The 18,322-nt window shown below is 43.1% G+C and overlaps 1 protein-coding gene across 1 annotated transcript; it reads right to left on the bottom strand.

Moving 5' to 3' along the window:
• Positions 1-2,082: 2,082 nt before the first annotated feature.
• On the bottom strand, positions 2,083-18,315 carry LOC144199560 (potassium/sodium hyperpolarization-activated cyclic nucleotide-gated channel 4). The gene is made up of 9 exons (XM_077721290.1): positions 16,404-18,315; positions 10,384-10,590; positions 9,423-9,636; positions 8,670-8,831; positions 7,366-7,584; positions 7,079-7,225; positions 6,565-6,805; positions 6,319-6,483; positions 2,083-5,768 (listed from the first exon to the last, which is right to left on the bottom strand). Exons 1-9 carry the CDS (start codon positions 17,060-17,062, stop codon positions 3,481-3,483), a joined length of 4,302 nt encoding a protein of 1,433 aa, XP_077577416.1. The 5' UTR covers positions 17,063-18,315; the 3' UTR covers positions 2,083-3,480.
• Between the last annotated feature and the right edge of the window lie 7 nt (positions 18,316-18,322).

Here is an 18,322-nt window from a genome sequence, read left to right as displayed (position 1 = left end):
CGCCTATTGGCTTCGGCGGCGTCGGGGGTAAGCACCCGTCGCGGTGGGCAGGACCCCGGAAGCAAGGGAGGGGTTCCTATTTGGCAAGACAGGTAGGTTAAAGACAGGTGGGCGTGACAGACCAAGAAGCAACAGGTGGGTGGTGATGAAAAAAAGCTTTCAATTATATTCTGTCCCTCCTCTTTACCATAATGCGGGTGTGGCAAACACGTGGCTCTCGAGCCTAATGCGGTCCCTAGTCAAAATGAATGCGGCCCTTAGTTTCTTATCATAGTAGTATTATTATTCTATCTACTGTGGCTCTTTGCCTCATAGTTGATGTATTAACTCTGGCTAAGTTGCGTTTGATGTGTGTTGAGGGTGGACACTTACCTTGAAATGAATACATTGTGTTTTTGTAAGAGGAAGAAAGTGTTATGGTGACTAATATGGTTTTTAATTGTGTGTTTTTGTGTGTGTGTGCGTGTGTCTGTCTGTTTTCGCAAGTCACTATTTGGTGTGGCTCTTTAACTCTCACAATTTAAAATGTTTGTTCTTTGTGTCTAACTTGTTCGCCACCTAATGTATAATAAGGTATAATTTTACCACTTAGATATTGGCAGTTGTGATGAGTCAAGGGGACGTTTAGGGTGGAGCCAACAAATACCAAGCCAACATAATTAACATGGGTAACATTTGCATCGGTAAGCTTGGCAACAAATCACAACAAATCCAGTAGAACCTTCCTGAATTCGACTTGTGTGTGTGCTGAATGCACATTATGTGTTCACTCATTATCTATACTATATATTAATTTTTTATGTGTCTGCTTATTTGTTTTTGCGTCCATAGACTCAGCTGAAGGTCTACAAAAACCATAAAACTCATCCTGGATTTCAGGCCGAACAAGACCGCTTCACTCTGCTGACCTCACTTGGACTACTTATATGTATTCATTTCTTATGTATTGATTATTTATTTGTCTGTCTGTTGTTATCTGTGCACTATGTGGTGAAAGCATTAAATCTTAATATACTTGTATAATGACAATAAAAACATTCAGTTCAATTCAATAGTATTGAAGCAAACTGCGCCAGTAGCTGGGTTATCCTTGATCACATTTGAGGGCTTTACAACGTGGTCAAGGATAGTAGCAGTCGTGATTAAATTCAGTACTATACCATAGCCACATGTAGCTTTCTCCATCATGGAAGACCCTTTTCATGTTCAGCACCTATGGTAGGTCTTCGGGGTGCGTGTAGGTGCATGTGATCCTAAAAAAACATGAGCATTTGAAGTGCATATTGGCAGACATGAGCAAGTGAAAAAAAATATTGCAAAACATCATCCGTGAACATGTAAACATGCTACTATATAAGTAAATGATGCTAAATTCAGGATGAAAGTCATAGTATCCCTGCTAAGATGCTGCAGAATCTCAAATGCAGATTTTAAGAATGCATTCATACGTAAAGATGCCGTTTAATAGCTGTAATTTTACATAGATCAACATTGAGATTGTTTCTGATATTGCAAATTTTAAAGTTTTCATTTAATTTGAACAATTATGCTTCATCCATCACTCTTGTTTTATTGTATTTTTAAAAAGTTGCCATTTTTTTGTAAGAAAACAGTATATATAAAACGAGAAATGTGCCTGTAGTCCTGACAAGTTGATCAGAATTTTGTCGCCATCTAGTGATCACTCCCCGTTTAATAACTGAGGCCTCTAAGATGACACTTCCAACATTAAATATATACTATATTCTGCCTCTCTTTAGTTTTTCTTTAGTTTTCCAACATTGGCATTTAAAAGAAGAAATTTAAAAAAGTACCATTCCACTTTAGAAACAAACTACAATAACATCGCCAAATAAACTGTATTTTCACATCCTAGTGTTCTATCTTTTTAAAATATAACTAAATTAAAAGTTTGTCATTCTTACCTGAAATAAGTAGTAATGGTGACACGTCACATCCAGTTTCTTCCAGTCAGGCAGTGCCAGCAGCCATTGTTCTCCCTGCAAATTAATTATGCATGCAAGAAGATGTAGGAGGCACAAAGATACACAAAATAAGCCCATGCCTCAAAACAGCGCAAACTATGATATCTAAAGCAGCTTTATTGTTATTATATAGTCACACATACAACATCATTATGACAATCACTGTCACTTCTGATATGAATTGCTCTTTTGTTTTTTTTTTTTTTGTTTTTTCTCCATTCAAAAGCTAAAGCTGTGATAAATAGAAAATAAAACATTTTGGTCCTTAAATATATATAGTCTAGGCATCATGGTATCCTTGTTGCTACCCACAGAGAACATCAAATATGAGTGGAAATGGAAGGTAAAAGAGAACACAGCTATACGGGGAGGAGGCAGCATATGTGGAAAAAGAAGCTGATGGAGTGTTGAGGAAACTGAAAGGTGTCAAAAGGAAGCGCTTGCATGCAGAGCTGTGAAGTCACATGAAAGCACGGACGTAGATGAAACTCGGAGAAGGAAGGCGGGTTACGAGGCACCTATTTACAACCAGCCAAACTAAAATGAGCCACAGTGCACAGCAGAGAGGTGATCAATACATCTTAGAAAAAAATTGAGTTTCACATGAATTGTTCAGAGGAAACTTTAAACGATTGCTGCATGTGGAATAATAAAAAATAAACGTAAACCACACACATTTGGGACAAAACTATACTAGTAGTGTCTGTGCACAGATCTTACTTATTCACGTGTACCGATATTTTTGTTGTTATTAAACTTTGGTGGCGTTGGGAAGTGCGAGGAAGCGGTGTATTGCCTGTATGATTTGTAACTTACCTTTCACCAACGCAAAACAACCAAAAACAAAACAACATTATATGTTTATAGTCACTGTGACATACAGTACCGTGCATAAATCATGGGTCAAGTTTTTTTTTTTTGGTTCAATGATCTGCTCGCAATGATGTAGTCAAAGCCCAACAATCTGTGCCTCATCAACTAATCTCTATGACTACTTCGTCCATTGTATTTCTTCATTGCTTTCCTGGGAATGCTTTTTCTGTATATTTAATATTTCCACTGATATCTTACTTTTGCTGTCGCATTCTGACTTTTACGAACTGAATCAGTGGAGTCACTACAACATTAAATTTGTAGATGTCCCAACACAAATGCACAGAATTGGAAGCTATCACTCATGTATTGCTGTTTTAACTCAACAGAGAAAGGAAATAGAACAATACCACAAACACATACACACCGTTTCTCTTTGTTTTTTCATCCCAGGTCCTTGTTTGCCATAATCGCTGACCCCAATATTTATGCACGACACATCTCTTCTTCTTTGATGGTTGGCCTGGTTGAGTCACACAAACACACTATGGTCTAAGACAATCACATCCTAGCATGAATGCAAACACCATGAAGTTTGTCCACTTGAAACTAGATGCCCACATGGAGGTCAGCAGGTTTGTGTTCTGGCAGCCAAAAAGTATGATTCCTCCTATTTTTTCTTTTACATGTTCGCAGGCAGTTTGTGTCTCAGCCCCTCGGAGTCTTTTCTGACCACTGGCAACTGGGGGTCATTTTTACCCACCTTCGGAGAGGTGTTGTTAGCCGGTGTGGGGGTATGTGTCGATGAGATGGCGGAAGCCTGCAAGGATGAATTGAGTTTGGAAGCGTGGGTCGGTGCGACTGTGGTTAGTGCAGTTTGTTTTGAAGGCTGGGGGGACGTGGCACAGTCACTCGAAGATGTGGTAGGGAGAGAGGGGGCTTTTGTTGAGACAGGGTTTGACTTTGCAGGGTGATTCAAACCTGGTGTGGCGCTAGGAGTGTGCATGGGGTGCGTTTGCTTTACAGGGTAAACAGTGAAGCGGACTTTGGTGGGGGAACTTGTGCTCACTGGGGTAGGATTTGAAGTCAGGGACGACACTGGTTTTGGGATCTGGCTGGAGGAGGGGCTCCGGGCAGAACCTACAATGGAAGGCTGGAGACAGGAGGTTGGGCTTGGAGATTTGCTGGAGAGAGGTGGTGAAGGTGGGGCGAGTGTTTGGGTAGGAGCTTGGGAGAAAAGGGATGATAATGTTTGGGAAGTGGTTGAGGGATGGGGGCGGGACACCAGTGTGAGAGTTGGGGAATGGATTGGTGTTTGTGCAGGGCTCAGTCCAGACAATGGTGACACGGTAGGTGGTGTATTGGATGCCTTGACCCGAGGACCTTGGAGGGGTGCCGTGGACATGGAGACCACGGGCGATGGTGGCGAAGAGCTTAGAGAGGACTTAGGGGCAAAGGTTTGAGGAAGGGGAACTGGAGTGGAAACGGATGATGGAGGAGGAGTGGATGAAGGCGAGGGAGATGAGGAGCGAGGAGATGGTGTGGCAAGCGGTTTGGGACGTGGAGTTGAAAAAAGACACAATGGGGTGGTTCCCGTCAAGGGAGGGGTGGAGGACGGGGGTGGCGAGGATGAACGAGAAGTGGGTTTGGGGCGCGGCATCTGCGTCGGTGTTGGGGACGATGGAGTGGGCACGGGTGATGGGGTGGCGGATGGCGGTGTTTGTTTTGGAGGGGGAGCTACGGCTGGTGTGTGTGTAGGTGTAGAGATGGGTAAAGGGGCAGTGTGAGGGGCACATTGTGCGTACATGGTGGGCAGAATAGGCGAGTGTATTTGCGTGTTGGATGTAAGGTTTGCAATTGGCTGGACTGATGGGTTGGAGGTCAGTATCCCTGCACTGCCACCACGCGCTAACTGTCCTGCCAAGAAAGGAGCTGCTAGCAAATTCCCTCCTGAGGCCTTCCGATGTAGAGGGGGGTGGGGCTGCAATCCTGCCCAAGAGCGGTGAGGCAATGTTGGCTGTGATGCAGAAAGGAGCCTGGCTTCCTGGGTGAGTCTGCCTAAAGCAGGCAGCCCTTGACAACTGTTGCCACCATGGCGCAGTAAGGCTTCTTTTGCCCTTTGCGGGTTAGTCACGTTTGCGCTGCTATCCAACGGGCCAATGGCCGCATGGGGGGGATTTGCGCTTTGCATCTTGGGTAGGGTTGCTGTCGATGTGGCGCCACTGGTTGGAGTGGCAAGAGATCCACCGTGTACCGAGGGGGGATCAGCTTGGAGGCGCATGTTGTAATGCAGAGTCCTTCCTTGTTGGCCTGGTACCGAGGGGACTGCGGCGGGTGGAGTTTTGGCCACTGGTGGGGACATCAAGCCGCCGAGTGGGCCCATGGCGGAGGGGGAGACGGGGAACGGTCTGGGAGACAAACCTCCCATCCCGCTCATTGCCATCATACCAATGAGGGAGCTGACGGAGGGGCGCAGGGGTTGCAAGACAGGAGCGCGGGGAGGAGAGAGCGGAAATGAGGAGGAGGGTGATGGCGAGATGAGCGGGGAGGGTAAGAAAAACGTGCCAGCGAGTGCGTGTTGCTGTTGTAACTGCTGGATTTGCTGCTGCTGTTGCTGCTGCTGGTGCATGAGAGCAATGGCCACGTTGCTGGTAGCAGCAGCCGTTTGCAATGGGGCGTGTACCAGCGGCGCCCAAATGACAGGGCGGGGCCTGGGGGATATGGCACCACTTCCTCCCATGACTCCGCTTCTTCCCGCCGCCGCTGCGGCGATGGCGTCCTGCATGGCCGGCATGCTGTCATGCTTGACGATCTGCTGGACCAGCATGCTGTCGCACGAGCCCAGACTGCCGGCCGCCAGGCCGCCGCTTGCTCCAGGACCTCCCCCACTTCGGCCTCCGCCACGGCCCATACTGCCCCCAAGTGAGCCTCCTTGAGAGGATTTCCTTAAAAGCACAGAGTTCTTCCTCCCTGTAAAAAATAAATGGGTGAGGCATAGATTCACAACCAAAAGACTGCAGTATCAACAAGTCTATTTATGCTAGCCACTTATAGTGACTGGCAGAATATTTAATTGCTCTTCCACTAGATGGCAGAAGAAACAAATAAACAGTTTTTCCACCAGTTACAATTCATGCAAACAGAATGTATATAAATTGTGTACAGTAATCCCTCGAATATCGTGGTTGATCTAGACCAGACATGTCCGCGAAAAATCGCAAAGTAGTCATCTCCATTAAAAAAATAAATATATTTAAAAAAATAATAATAATAACTACCTAATAAGATATAGTCTATTGGAAAGTCGAATAAAAAGCTAGTGCAGTTCACAAAAGCACTTTAAACTTTAGGAACTTCCCCCGAGTCCTTATTTAAATATGCGCTATGACCTTCCCAAGGCAAGGACAATTCCTCACAAAAGAGTTGAGGAGCTTTAACAAAATCTGCACACATAATAACTGGATTAAGATTGTAAAAAAGTTCACCCACTTTAAGGGTAGACAAAAAAAGAAGAAATTACCTATGCGGTCTAATCGGTCGACGGCGACAGTCTCAAAGGCTCGCCGCATCATAGGGTGTTCTTCCAGCACTTCATTAAAGCTGTCCACGCTGAGAGAATACAGACGACAATACGTGTCTGCACGTACACTGGCTGTCCTCCGTCCACGAGTCAACAAACAGATTTCTTGAGTTAGAAGAGAAAAGAAGCAACAGATCAATAAATACACAAGAGAAGAGTATCTTCTTCACAGGACGCAATTTTCACCTCCAAAGTAGGAACCATCGCTTAGTTTCGTCTCTTTGTTTCCACGGGTGAGCACTCCAACGCGCCCATGCTGGATGAAATACATCTTCTTTCCCACGGTGCCTTCTCGGATAATGAAGTCAGCCGGTTGAAAGACCTCGAAGCGAAGTTTGGTCAGCACCGCGGTGACAAAATTGGGGTCAGCATTGGCAAACAGCGGCATGTTGGCAACCAGGCTGCGGCAGTTAAAGCTCACGATCTCCTGTGCAATCACACAAATGGACCTCTAAATTTGGATTTTAATCCATTATTTTGTGCTTATCCTTTATTCCATTTGTCATTTTATGCACTCTGCTTTCCCTTTGACTGTTAAAATGATGGCATATGTCGAAGTCAGGTCACTCATATATCAAAACAATGCTCTTTCTTAAAGTCGCCCTGTCATTTGAGGGGGTATTTTACTCAATTCAAGTATAAGCATAAATTGGGGTTAGGTCGCTAGCATAAGAACTCATTCATAACTCAAACACGCTACCTCTTTAAGCGGCTCGCTGAGTTCTCCCAGTATATTCTCCTCATCAAACATCTTTCCTTGGAAGCGGTGTTCGTAGTACTCATGGATCTTTTGACGTACATCTGCAGGAAGCTTGTGGAAGGACATGTACTGTTCCACCTGCTTGTACTGTAGCCACACAAAAATGGACTAATGTCAGGACACTTTTCAACTTTTTATGAAAAAAATACTCTGCCCATCTATAAATAGTTACATGAGGATTTTTCTAAAGCAAAATGTCTTAATAGAATGGTAATAAGTCACGTCACCTTCTCTTGGTACTGCCTCCGTGACGAATCAAGCGACTGAATAAGTGCAGTGGCGTGGCCGATAAACATGGCGTAGCAAGTGGCGCCCACAATCATACTTAGCATGGTGAGCCAGACGTCGGTCATGCCCTCAGGTGCTTGGGCGCCGTATCCGATGCATAACATGTGGCTCATGGCTTTGAAGAGGGCATATGAGTACTGCACGCCCCATGTGTCATTCTGTAGTACAAAAAGGAGTGTTTTATTAATCCAAGACCTACCATATTTTCTTGCATATAAGCCATAGTTGTAACAAAAAAAAAGATGACTGAATCAAGGGCACGGCTTATATGCGTACAAGACTTAGAGCGTTGCTATACTGTTTTTCACCATTAGATATCGGGAAATTAACATTTACTATTTGTTGGTTATTTTCTGTTTGCAGTAAGAAAACAACCATTACTGGATGAATTACTAACTTGCTTATAAAAGTGATCCTAATGTTGTGCTTTTGATTCGTAGAGTATCTCAGAAATACCACGAACGAAGATTTTTCTCAAGATTTTCCCTTCCACGTAACACATTTGTACTCCCTATTAAAAGAATATGGAGGTGAATGCGAGAAATTGTAAAATTCAACGATTTCAGGGAATTTTAATGGTCCGGCTTATACGCGAGAAAATACGGTATGATGGTATAACAGGTCATTAAAAACATGGTTAAGCGATTGTCTTAGCATTAACCAATGGGCACACTTACCGACCCACGTTGCATATATAAGGGTCATTGCACTATTATAATGGACAAATTAAATGCAAATTGGGCTTTTATGTAATTATACTGTGTTTGTGTTTTTTGGACGGCCCAACACGAGGGGAATTTCTCCAAGGACAATTCTAGCATCTGCCTCCTCAGCAACAGTTGCCTGGGCAACGATGGTGACATGACTCAGCTCTTCATTCATTTGTGTCCTGTGCGAATCCCTGTATTGGTGTGTATGTAGTGTTCTAAAAAAAAAAAAAAAAAAGCCCATTCACAAACACACCTCTAGCTTATCTCTCCCTCCGGAGGGAGGGTTTGTCATATTTTCCACCTTTCCCAGCAGATGCGTGATGATAATGATGATTTTATTCCAGTCGGGCGCAGTGGCGTACGAGCCAATTAAAAGCAAATATTCTACACGACATACACATACACGTGTCTAACTGGAAGGAGGTCTGTGTGGTCGCCATGGGAAATATCCAACACAAACTGTTCAAACAGAGTGAGAAGTGTCCGTGTGTGTTCTATTTTCTTTGGAATTAAAATGCAAACATTCTCCTCACCACCATCAGGTTCTTGGAGACCCAGCAATCAGGTGGGAAATCCTGCAGCATGGGCACTAGGAACTGCAGACAACCGTCCCAGTGGCACAGTAGCAACATCATCCCGATCAGATTGACGATCCTCACCATGGCGCTGGCCAGATCATACGTCATGTGGAAGATCTGAGGAGAGATGCGGGATATGTTTGGCTTCACAAATATAAACTGGTAAAAGGTTTGAACTGTTGAAAAGGTGTTTGATTGTGTATTTGTTTTAAAAATAAGCAATAGAGAACGCATTGACAGTGTTATCCTTCACTAATCATTATATGATTGCTTTTTTTTTTACTCCTCAAATAACTTATTCCCAGAACTTTTAAGTGTTTAGGCTTGACGGAGGGCTGCACTCGAACTGAGTCTTAAATTAATTCAGTGATTTTCCAGCCATTTTTTTCTTTTGTCTTTTTTTAGCATTTATTCAGTGATTAGTTGGGAGATTGCATTTAGATTTCATGCATATATTCATGGATGATTACTCAAAATAATGGACTGGTTTACAGGAAACTTAGTATAGGTTGGGGGAGTAAAAAGTAAATTTAGGTCAAGTTTCCACAAAATATCCTTAGGAGTAAAAAGTGAACTTATTTCTATTTATTCATTCATTCATTTTCTGAAGTGCTATGTATGATTTTTAAGAGCAATCTTATAGAGGGGAAAAACACAATTTATTTTTTCCCCATCAAGTTACAAAATACAGTAGTATAATTGTCTTACCTCCTCCCACTGATGAATGTAGCGTATGAGTCTGGAAAGTCGCAGAAGCCGCAGCAGGCTTAGGATTTTGGTGAAGCGGACAATGCGGAGCGCTCGGGCTGTTCGGTACACTTCCGAATCCAGGCTGTCGACCATCAGGAAGATGTAGTCCACAGGGATGGAGGACACAAAGTCCACAAGGAACCAGCTTTTCAAATATTTCTGGCGGATGGCCCTGCGGCACAATCAGTCAGTGAAATTCCACATTTGGCACACTAAGCTGTGTGGATGCGCTTGTAGTTTTAAACTGGCAGCTCATTCATATTCATCAGGAGAAAGCTGGTGTGTGAACAAAGGTCTTCTCCCACTGGCGGCTCATCACCTTTACATATCGCTTGTGTGTTTGAATGCCGGGAGAGAACATTTACATTTGTGGCAACCCGAATGCCCTATTGATATTACACTACAAGTAAAAATTGCTCAAATGCAGTACCGAAGCACACAGATGAACAAATATCTGCTTGAATAAAGACAGCTTAATGTTACTAATTCATTTACTATGCTTAAGTAGAAAAAGTCAAAGTTGTAAAAAAAGTAAATGCTTAGGTGTTTGTTTGGTTTTTTTAGATTTATTTTTAGCATTTACAATGTTTATGACAAATTTAAGGTCCATAAACACGCCTTTATAACTATACAAATATATTAAAACTCGTATAATAAATGTGGAACATGAGCACAAAATCTGTCTCCCCAAAAAATCTTACTAAAAGATGTTTGATTATATAAGGTATGTTTATGTGAGTGATTTGGGAATTCAACTTTAACTCTGACAGTTCAAAGCTTGAAGCTATTTTTTTTCAATCTTGTCTCAGACTGTTGGGGTTCCCAACACCCACCTAACAAATGTATTAATTTTTTGCCATAAAACTTTAGAACTTTGTTATTTCCCACTCCTAACATACACAAACAAAACCACACTAACCGGGGGTCTAGCAGTATTTCTGTGCTGTCCTCCTTGACGATCCCAGTACGGAAGTTGAGTACCAGGTCGACCATGAAAAGTGTATCGGACACCACGTTGAAGATGATCCATGACGCCGTGTTCTCGTCTCGAAAAAAGGTGATGCCCACCGGCAGCACGATGAGATTGCCCATCATCAGGACCAGCATTAACAGATCCCAGTAGAATCTACATGTATGAGAAAACAATACCATTTAACAAGTCATAATAAAAGAAACATTTAAACCCCAAGATGCATGACCGACCAACACTTACACTCAGAATAACTGGCCTTTGGGGTAGCGTTTTGTCATAGCAATAATCTCTTAGCAATATGTCCACTGGCACCAACCGCTTGGCTTGTTTGAACACAGTGCATTTGGTGATTAACAGTATCTTCCTGTAATACACCTCAATAGCTTTTTATCTCATCCATCCATTGACTATACCTCACTTTCTCTGCGTAATGCAAAATTTAGGTCTTTTCAAATGATTCCAAAGTACTATTAGGGAAGGATAAGTGAAATGTAGAGGAAACACAGCTAATCAGTAACCTTGAGGAGTATCATTAATCTGAATTACTTGTGTGTATTTTGACAGGAGGCAAAGGGAGGGAGAGTCTGGACTTTAGGGAGTGACGTTAGGCCCACCCATAAAACGACAGGGACACGATGTTGAATGTGATTAACGGATGACAAGATGAGACAACCCAATCATGTGCAGACCACTTGTGTCCTCCTTCCCTCTCTTTCCCCACCAATGCTCTCAATCTATCACCTTAACCCACATCAATGACATAGCTTCCTCCCCTCATAACACACACAAACACAGCCACACACATACACACCAAATTCTCTCTTTACGAGAGCACCCTCAAGTGCTGTGTTCGATCCCTATTGAGCTATAATTTGGTAACAAAACCTCATGTTGGGACCACTAGACTGATGAAGATGAAGTATGACTCATCCTTCCACACACTCGAGTTCAAACACACACACTTTTTGCTAGAGCATAGCAATGAGGATGCTGCTGTCATAGCGATGGATGAAGATGAATTGTGACCTTGAGGACTTCCTTTGTTAACTGCGATTACGGGGAATAATTCTACGACATTGTGCGCTCTAATGGAATCGGCGATGAGCCAGATGCATACCAACATTCAAACTCGTTCATTGGACTTCTCAAAAGAGGCAGAAAATGGATTGGATGTCTCACACCCTCAGTGGTAACCAATGAGGTAACTATGTCAATGTGAACGGCTCATTAAATCAGATTTGGATCCCTTTGACTGTTTTCCAAAGACCTGAATAACAGCTATTAAGGTAATTTGTCATTCAGGATAATTTGGCATAATTCCAGCAGACAGCACTGTTAATACACAGTGGGATATACTGTAGATAGCAAAGTTTTCAACTTAGAACACAGGTGTCAAACTTAAGGCCTGGTAGCAAATTCGGCCCACCAAAGCCCACCGAAGCAAACAATTTGTATTTGCTTCATGCTAAAAAAACACTTTGTAGTGTTAAAAATGTAAACGTGTTGATTTTTTTGCTTTTGTTCTACTACGCCCACTTCTAAACAAACAAAAAGTAATATAAAGAACATTCTTTTACTTTCAAAAGTAGATATAAGGACAAATTTAAAAAAAACAGTTGAAAATAAACAAGAAAAGCAGATACCTAGGGCGTCAAACTCATGCTACAATTCATTAAGTGTATTATGATTATACTACGTGCATAAAATATTTTTGAACTGTACAAAAATGTCATTTATGCATATTAAAGCATGTTTTTTTTTGGTATTAAGCACCCAATCAGAATTGGTTATAGTATTTATGTTCTATGAGTTTGAAATAACTTCTCAAAAGTGGGGAATGATGCAATGACTTTTGTAAAGTGTGTGTGTGTGTGTGTGTGTGTGTGTGTGTGTGTGTGTGTGTGTGTGTGTGTGTGTGTGTGTGTGTGTGCGTGTGTGTGTGTGTGTGTGTGTGTGTGTGTGTGTGTGTGTGTGTGTGTGTGTATGAAGTTATTCAAGTGGACGCAGTTGCTCATGTGCGCATCAGAATTGCAAATGCAATTAAAGTTTCTCGGCAGGGCTCTCTTGCCAATCTTATGATGAACGTGAGCAGGTGCTGGGTTGGAAGTATTGACCTGCATGGAGCTGCTCAGCTGGTGTCCCACTCACACTCATTTCACCGACTGCTTCTCCTTTGATTGCAAGCTTGTCTGCCATGATGAAAAGAGTGTGGCCGTGGCTCTTCTAGCCGTCCAAATAAATGGGCACAACGACACATTCAATCTAAAACACAGTTTAAAATGTCACAAGGCACTCAACATTGAACTAAACGGCTTGGATAGCTCTATTACCATACATCTATTATTTTCATAGCATGGACTGGCAGGCCACATATAGACAAATGGCTATTTAAATCCACTATACAAGCACCCAATAATGATCGAGACGTTTACACAAATACTACACGTTACTATAACTTTTTAAACAAAGTACAGGGGAAGAAATGAAAGCCAGGCATTTGGACCTCAATAAAAACAATCTTTCAACAGCTCGCTTTGTGCTCTAATTAATTCATGGAAATAAATGCAATAAAATCCATGATGAGACGCCAACAAAACAAGCAATGTGACTCACTTGGTTGACCATGGACAAAAGTATTGTGTTGCAGTCTCTTATTGCTTTAGATGAGAATCGCTTCTTGCACTCATTTGTTTTCATAATGTGGGGTTTAAAGTAGTATTTTAAATTCACAGCAATTTAAAATAAGAAAACTACAATTCCCAACCTTTTTAAGGGCGTAATTGTATTAACAATTCATTTGAAATAAACACTGAATGCAAGAAATTAATTTAAAAATCTAAAAAACGAAATCTTTGCATTAATTACAAGTTTTAAATAGTTGCTTGTTTTGTTCGTACGCACAATCTATCAGAAAAAAGTTGTAAACATATGAAATGGGAAAATATGAACTATGATTTTATGATTTTTTTTTCTATTCTCAAGGACTCAAGTCTTTCTCTGCATTGTCATTTTTTAAAAATATATATTTTTAGACCTGAGTATCAAAGTGCAGCCGCCTCCCTAGTTGTCATGGTAACAAAAAGCCATTGTCAGTATTGACCTTGCCATATCTGGAGTGGATCGTAAGCACCGGCTTACTTTTGTCAGACAAAATGGGCTAATAAAGACAAGGTACAAGATAGTAACAGACAATATACTGTATCAATTTCATTACAAAAAATATTAAAGGGGGGAAAAAAAGCATAATATAGACCTTAAGGTACATAGAATGTACTTAAAATTGTGATTTTTATTTAAATAAAATGTCTTTTGTGTTGAAGATTATGTTCAACTATCTCCTGGCACAGCTAACTCATTTCTACCCTCACCTTCCAGTCTTTATGTATTCTATGAGGAGCAGAAGTATGACTTAATGAGGTGAGCGCTTATCACAGAAGTCCTTTAATTAAAGCCGCGCGTGCACACGCGTGGCTTTTACTCATCGGCAAAGGTTCTTGTGTTCATGGTCAATGTTGGACATGAATTGGGAAAAGGGCTTTAGAAAGTCATCCGTCTTTACTCTCGCTTCAGATTACAAGTATTTAACAGTTAGACTTTTAAAGTCAGTTGACTGAATTATGCATAATGCACACTCCAGGTGCATAATTGACAATGGCATACATAATGAATCAAATATTCAATTATAATCTTCTTGTTGCAGTAATTGGAATTATTTACATCCTTAACAAGTTTATGAGGGTTTCCATGAAGACCAAGATTATGAGTGTATGCTCTTCTCACACAAGATCAACAACCTTCAGGAAGATGGATGAACAACTATGAACAGCGGTGGAGAACCAATGGCTCGGGAGCCACATATGGCTCTCCGCTAACCTGCGAGGTAAACTATGGAAAAAGCTGGAGAAAATGACGTAGGAATAGGAGCATTACGTTAGTATTATGGCAGACACTATACTTTATAAATAAATTTTGTTTTCATTACATTCTTCTGCAAGGATATTCTCATTGATTAGCAACAACATTACAATGTTGTCAAAAGAATTCAGTGACTTTTTGTACTTTAAACGATGTGATGTGACTAAAAAAGGCACACATTTTCATATATGTTGACTTTTAAATGCAGAGCATCGCTCTCAAGGATTAACATTTTAAAAATAGGAATTGTTTATGGCTCTTTCTATCAAAAAGGTTCTCGACCCCTGGTCTAAACTCTAAAAATTTGATATTTTAAATTTATTCTAGACATACTGACCATACTGGAATGAATGTATGGTACACTTCAATCTATGTAGACATGATAATTTGTAGTTTGTTTTTTGATAAGGGTTAGGGTTATGTACGGGCTTACCAGTGTTGGTAAACTAGAATGTTCTCGCTGTACAGGTTTGGACATTGCAGGTTCCAATGTTGACAGCTTTTGAAAAACAAAAAGCTTGTTTTGATAAGTGTGAGAGAGCCTCCCCGAGGGGCAACCCAAAATTAACAGCCTCGCTAGTCATTTTCTCCTCAGGCGGCGTTGACTCACAGAACAGCCACGTCCTAATCCCGGCGTGAAGTTGTCGACACGGACCGCTGCGCGTATGCTTTACTCTCTGTATGAAAACATTGGAAAGCCAAAGTGACACTCGGTGGAGCGCCGGAGCTCTGCCACGAGGCCCAAACATGACCATTTGGATCAAAATCTTTAATTTTGCCAAGGGAAATCCTGATAGGTGTCAATGTATCATCATATTTAGCTAAGAATAAACAGATATTAATAAAACTGTGATCTTAACTTGGGCATAATTGCGAGCCTTTCCACTGAAGGCAGAAGGACATCAGATGGATGTAGGGACAAGTGTCCTATACATATGCAAATTAGAGTGGTGTCCATTGTAAATGTGTTAAACAGAAATTAAGGGGGAGGCACGGATAAGCCCAACTGAAAGCGATTGTTTGCAATATTATATTTGTTATTTATTCGGAATGCTTGTCTTGCCCAATTTGAAATGTACATGGAAATATTCGTAGAGTCCAAAAATGGGCCAGGGTCAGATTCTCGTCCCAATATTTGCATTTGGAGTAGCAGGAGATTGCAACGGTGTATTTTTACTCTCGGTATCTAGTAAGTGGTGACGTCACTGTTAAAATTGAACAACTTGTCACCTGCACTTTGTCTGCTACAGAAACACAGACTTCTAACACCCCCACCATTTCCTCCACACCTATTCTTGTGCTTTCGAAGATTCTCATCTACGCCCTAGGTGGCCCCCAGAGTCATTCCTCTCACTGCACAATGTTTTCATCTATTTTCTTTCCGACAGAAACTCTTGACTTTCATTATGCTTGGAGTGTGCTGAAATCTCCCATCCATACATTTGCTACATATTATTTATCCTATTTGAGCTTGAAACGGATTAAGGCTGTTGCATCCGCATGGTGGTTAAAATTTTCTTCATATTTCCATAAAAGATAAACACGTTTTTTTTTCTCTAAACTGTAAAATTGTAGAATTCCAGAGAGCGGTTGTATCAATGAGCTTCCTTACTCTATTTCTCACCCCTCTCCGACCCAGTTGTCATCGTGGTATTCAGGTGCTACTAGGCTGAAGTTCTCACGCAGTACATTTTTCCTGACCTTTACGTGCATAGAGCACATGATACAACCGGTCTGACAGTAGCTCGGTAGTCAGCACGCTTGACTGCCCAACCGTCGGTGTAGGTTTGTATCATACATGAAAAGAGCAGAATATTCCAAAAAATTTAATAAAGACCATTAGCAATGTTTAAAAAACTGATTTTGAGTTCTAAAAAAAGAAAACAAAAATTTATGGTTGTGAAAGTATTATTTTGAACGCTAATATTCTGGCAACCACCACAGACCATTTTACGACCATTATTTGTACTATATCTTCAAACCTGCAGCACTTAGGGTAAGTATTAATATTCTAATTTGCCAAAATTGATGTGGTGGGTGTGTTCTCATACCTGAAGTCACTATAGGGGTGTATGATCCAAGCTCCGGCTGACTTGAGTCGTTCTTGTTCCAAAGCCACAGCCTTGTGGGATCCGAACATGCGCAGGCTAAATTTGTTGACCCCGGGCTGCAGCATGGCTCCAAACTGTCTCTGGATGAAAGTACTCTGGTTGGACTGGCTGTAATCCTCGCCGTCCAGCCCCAAGCCGAACCCGGCCAGCGCCGAGGGTCCCAGCGTCTCGGGAGTTCCGGCCGCCGTGGTGTTGCAAGCGGTGGTGGTGGTGGTCTCCGGGCCAGTCGCCACCACCATCACCCCGGTACCCGTAGACGAAGAGGTGGAAGCCAGGGCGGCGCGGGAAGGGACGAAACCCACCGAGCGGGATGGCGGGTGAGCGAGAGGCACCGGGGTGGTCGGCGTGCCAGCCGCGCGAAAGGGGAGGCCCGAGCTCATGATGGAGAGGCGACGACCGCGCCCCCCTGTGGAGGCGGTTTCCCCCCCGAAAGAAGTCCTCTCACCCTCCAAGGATGCCTGGGACAGCCTGTAACCCGGCGAAGGTAGGCTGCCCTTGCTGCGCCGCTTTGACTCCCCTCCATTACGACAGGGGAGGGGCTCACCCCCGGACCCCCCGGCACCAATGGGCGTCCCCGCACCTCCTGCCACCCCATCCATCAGTAAAGAGGATCAATACTTCAGAACCGGAGGACAATGTTTGGAGTTCCGCTGTAGACAAATGAGAGGGATGCTAATCTGCTTCCTGACTAGTCTGGAAGTGCCCTTGAGCAAGGCAGCAGCCCCCCTGGCTCAAGAAGTGTACACCTCTGTCACTCAGACATGTCTTCTTGCTGTCCTGCATGTGTGATGGGAGTCTCTCCTAACAGAAATAACACAGCAGAGCGTAAGTGGAAATTGTTCGAGAGATTATGATGAAAATGAATACCCACATAAATATGAAAAAGTCATCGTGGTGGCTAAGTGTCCTTGGAGAGGGGGTGGGGGGCACAATAAATCTCCATTTCCAATAGTGGCATCGAGTGACGTTTGTCCTCCCTCACAGATGTTTTTACCCTCCTTCCTCGTCCTTGAAAGCTCAGGAGGAGGCCCTCCCTCGCCTCTACGCAGCCGCCCTCGTCGCTCCCGACGCCGGTCACGTTGGCACCGAACCCCCGGTCTCCAGGGACGGAAGTGGTGATGATAATAATGGATCTCGCTCGTGTTCTCCAAATGTGATCCACTCCTCCCTCCCCCACGCACGACCTATGGTGGTCGGGTGGACATCGAGGCGTTTGATCCGCGGAGGGTCGTCGGTGGGCAAAAGGGGGCGAACTAAATTAGGCTCCGGTTCGCAGTCGCGCCACGATGAATTGAATCAAACCCCAAGAAAGGCATGGAGACGTGGACGGGTGTGGTGACGTGGGGGGAAATGATCAGGATAAGAAGAACATTGATAGAGACGGAGGAGTGAAAAGGCGAACCCACCCTGACAGCTCGTCCTCCAAGCGGGCTCAGTAGTATCGGAACACGGTCACCTTCTCTCTGGCGTCAGACGCGCGCGCGTCCCACCCGCGACCCTGCATGACATGCGTCCACGCACACAGGGGCGAGTGATCATGAAGATGAAGACGGCATACTCCTTCCTTGGATGTTTCCAGCCTTGTCGACAAAGAAAGAAAGAAATAAAAGAACAACTTGTTGAGCGTCCAAGTGTCGGCTTTCCTTCCTTCCAAGACTGTTGACGAGGTGTGACGTCACGCTCGGATTTCACTTCTCCCCACGAGGTCGCTGCCTCGCGTGTCCAGTATCTTAAATGCTTCTGTCCGTAGATCCGCATATAAAAACGACGAGACGCCCTTTTTCTTCTTCAAGGTGACATCTGAATGGCCATGACGTCCTAGTCGACATCACCCAGACGCGAGCACGCTCTCTCCGGCT

Source organism: Stigmatopora nigra, chromosome 7 (genome assembly GCF_051989575.1).
Source record: "Stigmatopora nigra isolate UIUO_SnigA chromosome 7, RoL_Snig_1.1, whole genome shotgun sequence".
Taxonomy (NCBI): Eukaryota; Metazoa; Chordata; class Actinopteri; order Syngnathiformes; family Syngnathidae; genus Stigmatopora; species Stigmatopora nigra.
Note: the sequence above shows the minus strand (reverse complement) of the source record. Positions and strands in the feature narration are given on the sequence as shown.

Bases quoted from the DNA above. Each gene is read 5' to 3' on its own strand.
- LOC144199560 (XM_077721290.1), bottom strand. From the start codon at position 17,062: ATGGATGGGGTGGCAGGAGGTGCGGGGACGCCCATTGGTGCCGGGGGG. The intron at 8,832-9,422 runs GTAAGACAATTA...ATCTCTCCTCAG, and splicing joins ACATTCATCAGTGGGAGGAG to ATCTTCCACATGACGTATGA. The intron at 6,806-7,078 runs GTAGCGTGTTTG...GTGATTGCACAG, and splicing joins TCAGCGAGCCGCTTAAAGAG to GAGATCGTGAGCTTTAACTG.